This window comes from Coregonus lavaretus (genome assembly GCF_964263955.1).
Source record: "Coregonus lavaretus genome assembly, chromosome: 2".
Lineage (NCBI taxonomy): Eukaryota > Metazoa > Chordata > Actinopteri > Salmoniformes > Salmonidae > Coregonus > Coregonus lavaretus.
In genome coordinates, this window is record NC_139989.1 from 50,642,072 (window position 1) to 50,654,687 (window position 12,616).

Genomic DNA, 12,616 nt, shown 5'->3' on the forward strand with positions numbered 1-12,616 from the left:
CTATACCAGGCGGTGTCAGAGGAAGGCCCTCAAAATTGTCAAAGACTCCAGCCACCCTAGTCATAGACTGTTCTCTCTGCTACCGCACGGCAAGCGGTACCGGAGTGCCAAGTCTAGGTCCAAAAGACTTCTCAACAGCTTCTACCCCCAAGCCATAAGACTCCTGAACAGCTAATCATGGCTACCCGGACTATTTGCACTGCCCCCCCACCCCATCCTTTTTACGCTGCTGCTACTCTGTTAAGTATTTATGCATAGTCACTTTAACTCTACCCACATGTACATATTACCTCAACTACCTCAACTAGCCGGTGCCCCCGCACATTGACTGCAACGGTACCCCCCTGTATATATAGCCTCCCTACTGTCACTTTATTTTACTTCTGCTCTTTTTTTCTCAACACTTTTTTTTGTTGTTGTTTTATTCTTACTTTTTTTGTTTAAAATAAATGCACTGTTGGTTAAGGGCTGTAAGTAAGCATTTCACTGTAATGTCTGCACCTGTTGTATTCGGCGCATGTGACCAATAAAATTTGATTTGATTTGATTTTTGAATTGGCCCAGCGTCGTCCTAGGTAGGGGAGGGAATGGCCAGCAGGGATGTAGCTCAGTTGGTAGAGCATGGTGTTTGCAACGCCAGGGTTGTGGGTTCGATTCCCACGGGGGCCAGTATGCACTCACTAACTGTAAGTCGCTCTGGATAAGAGCGTCTGCTAAATGAAGTAAATGTAAATGTAAATGTAGTCATTGGCATTGCCATTGGACTAGGTGGGGCGGGTCTTTTAACCGATGACGCAGTATATTGTGACGCCCGTAGGGGTTTTTAGTTGCAGTACTGCGGGACTCGGTTGCAGCCATTGCTAGGCTTGACTTTCTCGTTTCGATGGGAAGTGTTAGGCTCGGCAGGGAGTACATTTTGGAGCGCTACGCTCCGCCTTAAACGACTAGGAGCAGAGCTCCACGATATAGAACGATTAGTTACCGGAGTGTAACTCCAGTTCTATGAGTGGAGCGGAGCCCCATAGGACTTAAGGCCCTGCCGACCCTCTCTAGTCTCGCTGAAGAAAAATATCTCGGGAGGCTGATTGAGGGGAGGCACCCCCTCTTATAGGGACACCTGTACTCATATTGGCTGTAGGTGTGTGCATAATTTTGTCTCAGGCTGCTGCTGCCTTAGGGCAGAGGGTAAACCACTAGGAGCAGAGCTCCCCTATGGGGCTCCGCTCCACTCATAGAACTGGAGTTACACTTCGGTAACTAATCGTACTACTGTTAGCTGCTAGCTAACATTACTACTAGCTAGCTGCGCCTGTGTAACGTTAGCTGATGATAGACTGAAGGTGAAGCAGTGCGGGACTAGTAGCACATCAGTTTAAAAAGTAAATAGTGGAGGTCTATTAACTCTTACTTGCCCCACATTGTTAACTATTTACAGAGACGATCGAGATAAACAGACAATAGTGATCTTTGGACTCACCGTCCTCAGAGTTGCCATCGCCGCTACGTAGCTTATGAATGGTAAATGTGTCCGTGTGGGAGCAAATTCTGAGAGCATTGGTCCTTTGCGTTCCGGATTGGACCTTGGCACAATGACAACAACGTTATAGTTTGCACAGATCTTGAGATTAAAATAATAAAACACCAACCATGTCCAAATTAATATCTGATATATATTTCTTCTATATTTTTTCATATATTTCATTGGTAAATTGTGTAAGAATATGTTTGCAAATTCCATTAAATTTCAATAGCAGGCTATTTTACCTTTACACGAAATAATAAAGATGTCCTCTGAAGACATGCTAGTATGAACACTGAATTCATTGTTATTAAAAGATACAGCAAATGATAATGGAAGATGATAATAGTCAGCACAGCAGTGGGTTAAAGATGAAATAGGCGTGACGAATCCCTGCCATATGGTTGGACAAAACAGACAGCGTTAGATGGGTTCGAATAAACGGGGTTAATCAAGTTCAAAACACAAAAGAGTGGAGATGCCCACGATTGGTCCACGAACGGGGAGTTGTAGCAATCTTGTTATTTGATTGGACGTCGTGCTTTCGGTGGGATGGACATTTAAATGCTACAACGTAACCGTCGTTTAGAAGTGTATTTGTTATATAATGCATAATTTCTCCTGTATTATTGTCTAAATCTATTTAAGAATAATATGTTGAACCCTTTCGTTTTCTTTACATGCCAATGTTGTCCATCAGCATTCAGCACACTTGCATTGTCCAATACCGTGTCCACAAAGATTGTCTATTATATTGACAAGATAGTCAAGTGGCAACTCTAACAATAGAAATGCATGTCCTCAAAGGTGGAAGATAGGCGTGAATAGGCGATATCAGGTGGGACCATTCTAGCCAATGAAAGGGCAGATACGCATGTGACCAACAAGCCATAAAGATAGATAGAGGACTCATCCTTGTATCTTTGCCTTTATCGCGTCTGTGACCGAATGGGCAGCACCATTGAGGCTATCTCCATTTCAAAGTAGTCAATCTTCTTCTTCTTTATTGGCTGATTGCTCCCAACTCAAAGGAATCCCCACCCAGTTGACTACTATAAAATGGTGGAAGCCCTCAATGGCAATGACCATGCCAAAACGAGTTATAGCCATTATGAGTCCTTTTTTAAATTTTTAAATTTCACCTTTATTTAACCAGGTAAGCCAGTTGAGAACAAGTTCTCATTTACAACTGCGACCTGGCCAAGATAAAGCAAAGCAGTGCGATAAAAACAACAACACAGTTACATATGGGGTAAAAAAAACATAAAGTCAAAAAAACAACAGAAAATATATATATACAGTGTGTGCGAATGTAGTAAATTATGGAGGTAAGGCAATAAATAGGCCATAGTGCAAAATAGTTACAATTTAGAATTAACACTGGAATGATAGATGTGCAAAAGATGATGTGCAAATAGAGATACTGGGGTGCAAATTAGCAAAATAAATAACAATATGGGGATGAGGTAGTTGGATGGGCTAATTACAGATGGGCTGTTTACAGGTGCAGTGATCGGTAAGCTGCTCTGACAACTGACGCCTAAAGTTAGTGGGGGAGATAAGAGTCTCCAGCTTCAGAGATTTTTGCAGTTCGTTCCAGTCATTGGCAGCAGAGAACTGGAAGGAATGGCGTCCAAAGGAGGTGTTGGCTTTGGGGATGACCAGTGAGATATACCTGCTGGAGCGCAGACTACGGGTGGGTGTTGCTATAGTGACCAGTGAGCTAAGATAAGATGGGGATTTGCCTAGCAGTGATTTATAGATGACCTGGAGTCAGTGGGTTTGGCGCCGAATATGTAGTGAGGGCCAGCCAACAAGAGCATACAGGTCACAATGGTGAGTAGTATATGGGGCTTGGTGACAAAACGGATGGCACTGTGATAGACTACATCCAATTTGCTGAGTAGAGTGTTGGAGGCTATTTTGTAAATGACATCGCCGAAGTCAAGGATCGGTAGGATAGTCAGTTTTACGAGGGCATGTTTGGCAGCACGAGTGAAGGAGGCTTGGTTGCGAAATAGGACTTTTGATTGGAGATGCTTAATGTGAGTCTGGAAGGAGAGTTTACAGTCTAACCAGACACCTAGGTATTTGTAGTTGTCCACATACTCTAGGTCAGACCCGCAGAGAGTAGTGATTCTAGTCGGGTGGGCGGGTGCAAGCAGCATTCGGTTGAAGAGCATGCATTTAGTTTTACTAGTGTTTAAGAGCAGTTGGAGGCTACGGAGTGTTGTATGGCGTTGAAGCTCGTTTGGAGGTTTGTTAACACCGTGTCCAATGAAGGGCCAGATGTATACAAAATGGTGTCGTCCGCATAGAGGTGGATCCGAGCGTCACCAGCAGCAAGAGCAACATCATTGATATACACAGAGAATAGAGTCGGCCCGAGAATTGAACCCTGTGGCACCCCCATAGAGACTGCCAGAGGTCCAGATAACAGGCCCTCCGATTTGACACATTTAACTCTATCTGAGAAGTAGTTGGTGAACCAGGCGAGGCAGTCATTTGAGAAACCAAGGCTATTTAGTCTGCCAATAAGAATGCAGTGGTTGACAGAGCTGCGCAGTACTGTCTTTTATCGGTCGCGGTTATAATATCGTTTAGGACCTTGAGCGTGGCTGAGGTGCACCCATGACCAGCTCGGAAACTGGATTGCATAGCGGAGAAGGTACAGTGGGATTCGAAATGGTCGGTGATCTGTTTGTTAACTTGGCTTTCAAAAACTTTTGAAAGGCAGGGCAGGATGGATATGGGTCTGTAACAGTTTGGATCTAGAGTGTCACCCCCTTTGAAGAGGGGGATGACCGCGGCAGCTTTCCAATCTCTGGGGATCTCAGACGTTACGAAAGAGAGGTTGAACAGGCTAGTAATAGGGGTTGCGACAATTTCGGCGGCTAATTTAAGAAAGAAAGGGTCCAGATTGTCTAGCCCAGATGATTTGTAGGGGTCCAGATTTTTCAGCTCTTTCAGAACATCAGCTGTCTAAATTTGTGTAAAGGAGAAGCGGGAGGGGGGGGGGGGCATGGGCAAGTTGCAGCGGAGGGTGCAGAGCTGGTGGCCAGGGTAGTGGTAGCCAGGTGGAAAGCATGGCCAGCCGTAGCAAAATGCTTGTTGAAATTCTCGATTATTGTAGATTTATCGGTGGTGACAGTGTTTCCTAGCCTCAGTGCAGTGGGCAGTTGGGAGGAGGTGCTCTTATTCTCCATGGACTTTACAGTGTCCCAAAACTTTTTGGAGTTAGTGCTACAGGATGCAAATTTCTGTTTGAAAAAGCTAGCCTTTGCTTTCCTAATTGATTGTGTATATTGGTTCCTGACTTCCCTGAAAAGTCCTCTATCCATCTCTATGACAACAGTCATACCTCAGATATAAAGTCTTTTTTTTTTTAAGTTGCCGAAATGCCACTTGCGTCCAATTATATCAGTGCATTCATAACAACCTAACCATTAGGAAACTTCAATTCCATAAAAAAAGCCTCATGCAGCTAATTAGCAATTGCCTTTTTTGTTGACCAAATTCTACTCTCTCTCATTGACCTCCATTCAAAAAAATCCTCCTTTCGTGGGAATATTTTGTTGACAGATTTTGGGCTGAGTAAAACCTCTCGCTTCGCCTTTTCCTCTCTGGTGTCCATATAGAAAGCTGATGCAACACTCGGGAAGCATTTCCCGGTTGCACACTTTTTATGATCTTGGGTTTCACAACTTAATCTAGCGCACCACTGAGATATAAAGTATATTAAGGTCAGTGACTATACTAGACACTCTGGCTAGCACACTCACAGAACCTATGTAGCCAAGCCTACTGACTGAAAATAATGAATTCACCTTACATGCAAGTGGATGCTATCCTATTGGAGGGTGGCAAAATATTTTACAAAAACTTGTCTAATTGTTACTAATCTAATTTATTTTACTGTATTCAAAATGTGTGTATTGTAAAGAAAAATATTGGCATAAGTGAGGTTGTGTAATCTATTCCAAGTAACCTTAGTTTAATTTCAAATTTCAAATTGTATTTGTCACATACACATGTTTAGCAGATGTTATTGCGGGTGTAGCGAAATGCTTGTGCTTCTAGCTCCGACAGCGCAGTAATATCTAACAAGTAATATCTAATCAATGTGGGCATCTGTGTTTTGTGGAGCCTGAATCACCTGTTGGTCTAGTTTCATTTAATGTTGAGTTACGCCTACTCTGGGGATTTCTCCTGGGTTTTTCTCCTACCCTGTAGCAAAAAAAAAGAAAAATCCATACCACTGAGATTTGTGCTCTGGAGTTTGGAGCATTGTGAAGAACATTAAAATCATTCAAAATACTTCACCAGAAAGCATAACTTAGCCACAGAGGACAGCGGAGTCACTCACCACCTTCCGGAGACATTTGAAACCCCACCTCTTTAAGGAACACCTAGGATAGGATAAAGTAATCCTTAAAAAAATAAAATAAAAAATAGTATAATTGTAAAGTGGTTATCCCACTGGCTATAGGGTGAATGCACCAATTTGTAGTCGCTCTGGATAAGAGCGTCTGCTAAATGACGTAAATGTGCCCTTGAGCAAGGCACTTAACCCTAATTGCTCCTGTAAGTCGCTCTGGATAAGAGCGTCTGCTAAATGACTAAAATGTCAATGTCAATGTAAATTAGCTTCTTTTAAAAAATAGCTGGAGGGGTGTGTGGCGACGATATTGGTGCATCTCTCTCCAGAATGCGCTCAGCTCTCCAGAATGTGTTGAGCTGTCTCCCGCCAATTCTTGTGCATACTTTGTTTGTATTAATTGTTTGACAGAAATCATCCCCATATGAGGCATTTGACATCATATGATTCAAAACGCAGCGTCATATGACGCAAAATGCATCATATGGGGATTATTTTTGTATTTTGAAAGTTACATATCTTGAAAACTTGAGCGCTGACAAGCAAAACATGTTGGGACTATGTCAGCAATGGACTAATGTGTCTGGTTGCCCATTTGAGGATGTCTGATTTCTGATTGTCTTAACTCACCACCACTAATAAGCTGAGTTTCTCAGTAATTTTTTCTTCAGCTCACAAAGTAAGTCAGTTAAGTATATATATTTGTTTTACATCCATAGTGAATGATAATAGTTCCTCACAGTATTTGAAAAATCTTTCCAACACTCTCCCCCTAGATAATCACCAGGCATCGGTGTGAAAGAGCAAAATGTCATGCTCTGAGGATCCCATATATCCAGTGGAAACGTCATAAAATACCTGAAGACCTTTCCCTTTGCCATAAACAGCTGTGTCTGTCCGGAGCTCACTGGAGCGGGAAACTGTAATGGCCCGGAATAGGCTAGTTGATTCAATGTTGCTAGTGACAGCTTTGGGCCAGACCTTCATTGGGCCAGACCCAGTTTATTGATTTGATGCAATGTTGCACTTCACTAATGATAGCTAAAATTAAGACTGATAGAAAGGTTTATGTATTTTTATTTAGTTGACAATGTAAGTTATAGGCCTACAACTACATTGGCCTATAGGTTATCTCTTAGTTCCATGTGCTGATTTCTTTAGCTGCCAATGGCTCATGGTGAATCAATGTGTTCATATGGCAGAGGCTGGTGCTCTCCCATTGGTGGAATTTTAACTTAGAGATTTTTATCATTTTAATTCCGATTTGACAATGATTTTGAGAAACGAAAACGTTATTATTGAAATGAAACTGTTCCACGAAAATGTGCATATGAAAATCATAACTTAAATTCAGATCTGTAGAAATCTTAGGATAAATTGTAAGCTTCTCCAAACTTGAAACTCAAACTTGAAACTCAAGCGCCGCCTAGGAATAGGGCGTTGTGAACAGCGAGCACATTTGTTGTAGTCTACTGCATAATTACAAGGTGTGTGTGTGTGTGTGTGAGAGAGAGAGAGAGAGAGAGATAACGAGAAGGGGGTTGTTACTAAGATTGTGCCTAATAAAACTGAGCACAAATGGACAGCTATGTGATCCATCGTGGAGAAAAGCGCTCACCTCGATCCAGCACCAACCGGTGGAAAGCGCCACTTGCTGGGCGGCACCCAGCACGGTGTTGCTTGCTAGACTAGTTGGCTTGTACGCCTACGTGTTTGATATGGGCAGCAGCAGGCCTGCGAGCCAAGGGCGAGAGAATGCCATGTTCCTTATTTGATATCGTTCCCATTCCCTTTACGCCAAGTTTAGAATTGTTAAGTTATAGAAAATAGAAGTGGAAAACTATTGCGAGCACTGCTCCATATCACTTGATATCCACCACAATGGGGAAAGAATAGAAGATGGAGAGTGGAGAGGGTCAGACCCGACTTAACTCAAACTGTCTATCCGACAGCAGAGCGTGTCCGATTCCAAACCAACCACACTGAATAGATAACAGCATATCATCATGAGCGCACAGATTACTAAACAGAGCTGAGAGCTCTCCATGCAGAATGGGGCCCATATATATATATCCCATATTTTTTTCCTCTCTCCCCTACCACAATCCCATTATAATTTATATCAATAATGCAACGGGAAAATAGTTTAATTGTTTTTTATTGCAACAACACAAATTCTTGCAGCTTTACGATCTCACCACCGGGGGTGCTGTAGCACCCCAAGCACCTCTACATCCCGTGGCTATGGTTAAGACAAGATGATTGGTTCAATAATCTCAAGCAGGATGGCAGTAGAACAGAACAGGTCCTGTTATTGGTCAGGTAGGCACTAGGCCCGGAGTGACAGGCCTGCTCATGGGACCTGGCTCTTGTAGCCATAGTTGAGTTCTGCCCCTCCACTAAGCAGAAGGTCTATCCCAGTGCAGAACGTAGCATCAGCAGCCAGGTACAGAGCAGCCAACCCACTCTCAGCTTCTGTCCCCATTCGACCAAGCAGCTGTTGGAGATTAGGAAGAATGTTACTGATAAGGTATCAGGTTCATCAAGATGAGAGATGCAAGTGAAATTAGGAAGTCTCTACCAACCCTCCCTTTTCAATGCATTCTGAAATATGTCATTGTAACAGATCTTATATCTTATCTTGTATGGCTCCTGTACAGTGAGCACTTGCCTGAGCGTTCTCTCCCTCTTTAATGGTAGCCAAGGTATCTGCAGTCTGTCCAGCCAGCTCCTCCCACAGAGGTGTCATCACATTACCAGGGGAGATGCTAAAAGAGATTACACATTTAGACTGCAGCAAACAGAGCTAGAGATCAGAGAAAAAGTTGAAAAATACAAAAGTATTTTAAAAACAGGACAGACGGAGGGAAAGAGAAAAAAGGAAGTAGAAAATCTTAAAAGTTTGTAAAAGGAGACAGATGCCAGTTCTACTCACCAGTTGACTCTCACTTGGTACCGACTCTCATCCACAGCCATGGCTTTTGTCATGGCAATGATCGCCCCCTTGTGGAGGAAAAGAGACACATCAACCCTGTTAGGCCTACTTCTCCAAGCCTCAAACAATGGGATAAAGTACTGATGCATACTGTTATCTAGACGTTTAGTTCACCTTTGTGGCTACATATGGTGCTGCATTTTTCTGACCAATGGAGCCCACCAGACTGGACAAGTTAATGATGTTCCCCTGGCGCTGTCGCAGGTGGGGCAGGGCATACTGAGGAGGGGAGAGAGGTGAGGAGATCCCGTGATGAAACAAAACATATTATAAGCCATATAATAACACTTTATTAAGGCTCATACATGCTTATAACAAGTAATAAAGCATTATACCTGAAGGCTTTCAGTAAAGTCAATATAATGAGTGAATTATTTACTTTGGAGGCCAGGAAGTAACTGATGAGGTTAAGATTCAAAAGATCTCTGAACTCATCTGCAGTAGTGTCATCTGTGGGTTTATGAGGTGGGTCTGAGAGGGGATGAAAGAGAGGGAACTCAATTAATACAGCATAAACACTATCCAAATGGCTATGGAGTATGGGAATTGTAGAAGAGGGGGAAAAAAACATGCATTTCATATACACAAAAAAAGTGTTAAGTGGTTCAAAAATCCACCTCCAGGAACTTATGCAGCTCTTAAAAAACGATAGAAAACCAGTATAGCATTAAAAATACATCCGCGTTGCGGCTTGCCCCTTTGTCAGGGTTTGAGGATCAGGATGTGATCGGTTTGATGGTGCAAGCTGCAACGCATATACACTGAGTGTACAGACCAGGTGAATACAAGTACCCTGTAGCTCAGTTGGTAGAGCATGGCGCTTGCAACGCCAGGGTTGTGGGTTCGTTTCCCACGGGGGGCCAGTATGAAAATGTATGCACTCACTAACTGTAAGTCGCTCTGGATAAGAGCGTCTGCTAAATGACTAAAATGTAAATGTAAATACAGGTGAAAACTATGATCCCTTATTGATGTCACTTGTTAAATCTCCTTCAATCAGTGTAGATGAAGTGGATGAGACAGGTTAAAGAAGGATTTTTAAGCCTTGAGACAATTGAGATATGGATTGTGTATGTGTGCCATTCAGAGGGTGAATGGGCAAGACAAAAGATTTTAGTGCCTTTGAACGGGGTATGGTAGTAGGTGCCAGGCGCACCGGTTTGTGTCAAGAACTGCAACGCTTCTGGGTTTTTCACCCTAAACAGTTTCCCGTGTGTATCAAGAATAGTACACCACCCAAAGGACATCCAGACAACTTTGGGAAGCATTGGAGTCAACATGGACCAGCATTCCTGTGGAACGCTTTCGACACCTTGTAGAGTCCAGGCTGTTCTGAGGGCAAAAGGGGGGGGGGGGGTGCAACTTAATATTAGGAAGGTGTTCTTAATGTTTTGTTCACTCAGTGTATGTGTTTTTAATGCTTGAATATGCCTGTTTAAATAACGGCTTGCCTTTTTAAGTGCCTGGACGTGGATTATACCACCTATCACCTGATTTGTGGATATAGAATTTCCTTTCTTTCTTTCCTTAACAACATCAGTTCTCGTACAAAATGATAGCAGATACTCACGCCACCCAGCATTGTTGACCAGACAGTCTATTTGACCATAATGCTCCACTGTCACTGTAATCAACCTCTGCAGAGAGAATATCATACGTTGAGTTGACTGCACTCTGTCATTGACCACCACACTGTTGTAAGACGTTTATAATTGCTATCTCCAGGTATGTGTACCTATGATCCCATTACCTATGTACCTACCTAACTTGCTACATAGAGCCTAAGCTGAAAAACCAGCTTGACACACCACTAAAATAACATACAAGCATACCCACGTCCCTCAGTCAAACACACAAAACAGGTTATAGCAATGTCACTATTGTTCACAAGCACCAGGGTCTGAACACTGATGATTGATGATTGGACGAGTAGCTGGAGTGTCACTAAGGCTCTTTGAGAAAGACATGTAGAAAAAACAGAAGTTGCTCTGGATAAGAATATCTGCTAAATGACCTAAATGTAAATGTAAAACATTATGGAAACGCACTGAAGGACGTACGCCTTGCAGTGTTAAAGTCTGATCACTAATACATTTTAATTGTCGGATGTGGCTTCATCTATCTGTCCACTCCAATATATATATATTTGTTTTGTTTTGTTTGTTGATTAATACATTTTTACTAATTAATAAATGTATGCCAGCACAGACCTCAATGCCTATGAGCGAACTCTCAGTCTGGGAGGCAAGCATAAAAAACATGGGAGGAAACCAGGGCACAGGAAACACAGAGAGCTTCAAATAATGACCGACTGGGCCTTTAATAGTGATTTCTAAGCAGTTTATAAGCAGACCTTCAAATGAGGGACAAGGGGCTTGCTAGAGCTGTGAGTAAACTCAGTGGAGAAGAGTCCTTTCGCAGGCAGAGATAATCCAACAAAGACTAAAGATAGGTGGAGTGTAGATTACAATGCAAAACGTAATAGTAAGCATTCTGATAAACCACAGGTCATGTGATCCATTGAGGAATGAGGATATAAACTCTGTTGAAATGGTGTGCATATGAGTGATCATTTGACTCTCATTTCACTGCTCTATAAGATAAATCATTGCCCAGAAGCCCTACCTTGATGTCCTCCTCTTTGGAGATGTCACAAGGGACAAATTTGCAGGACCCTGGCCCTGCCCTGTTCAGCTCGGCCTCTAGAGCCTGTCCTTCTGGCACTATAAAAATATATATATTTAAAAAAAATAAGAATACAGTAAACTTATGAATATGCAATGTAAAGATGATGTAGAAAGGGATTTTTTTATGATTCATAAAGTCTTCAACAATGGATTACTGATGAATGAAGATTCTGAGACACATTATTGATACCTGTGTGGTGATTCTGATGGTTTCTCGTAACTGATGGCTTCTACAGTTGTGGTGTCTAAGCAATTTATGACTTTGCTAACGTTTGCAAATGGTATCTTAGAGGATGTTGATTCAGCTTAGGGAAGCATCTGGGGAGCAGTTCTATAGGGGCACCCTAAAACAGAGGAAGTCTGTTGTGTGGAGTCATGGGATTGGTCTGTAGGGGAAACCACCCATATCATGTTAAAGATTATAAATACTTGGTTGGGACAAAGGAGGACAGACAAAACATATTATTTTGGGTCCGTTGTTCTCCAGATGCCTGCAGATGTCTGTAAATTTACGCTGAAATCCTTTGAAATAATAAACCTTTATAATCAAAGTACAGTGTAAGGGGACTCCTTGTTCTCACAGCATAATTAGCAACATATTTTTAGATACCACAGTGGCTAGATGGAGCAGCATAAATAAGTTACTTTATGTAGCAGGTTAGGATAACTAATGCAGCAGCTTAGGATAATTAACGTAGCAGGTTAGGATAATTAAAGTAGCAGGCTAGGATAATTAACGTAGCAGGTTAGGAGAAAATGGTTAAGGTTAGGCTTAGCTGCAATACTACAGTTGTCACCGACACAACTCGAACATGCAACTTTTGGTACGTAGCTGTACTCCATCTAGCCACAACCGTAGAAGCCACCAGTTCCACCACACCTGAAAAGGTATACTTTAATCTGAGCAAAAAAAATCTAAGAAATGTGCAGACACTCACCCCCTCTTGCACAGAAGACAACTTTGGCTCCATTCTCCACTGAGAAAAAAACAACAGAATAGCAAATTATTGTTGCACCAGTACCTCACTCTGCTCAAA

General features: G+C 42.4%; 1 protein-coding gene across 1 annotated transcript in view; it reads right to left on the reverse strand.

Moving 5' to 3' along the window:
* LOC311150125 (branched-chain-amino-acid aminotransferase, cytosolic-like) overlaps nucleotides 1–12,616 on the reverse strand; it is a 33,487-nt gene that overhangs the window by 20,451 nt on the left and 420 nt on the right. The window contains exons 2-8 of the mRNA XM_084187420.1: nucleotides 12,518–12,556; nucleotides 11,518–11,615; nucleotides 10,463–10,529; nucleotides 9,272–9,363; nucleotides 9,007–9,111; nucleotides 8,833–8,900; nucleotides 8,569–8,665 (exon numbers count right to left, since the gene is read on the reverse strand). Coding sequence (XP_084043546.1) covers nucleotides 8,569–8,665; nucleotides 8,833–8,900; nucleotides 9,007–9,111; nucleotides 9,272–9,363; nucleotides 10,463–10,529; nucleotides 11,518–11,615; nucleotides 12,518–12,556 — 566 coding nt within the window. The remainder of the gene's footprint in view (nucleotides 1–8,568; nucleotides 8,666–8,832; nucleotides 8,901–9,006; nucleotides 9,112–9,271; nucleotides 9,364–10,462; nucleotides 10,530–11,517; nucleotides 11,616–12,517; nucleotides 12,557–12,616) is intronic.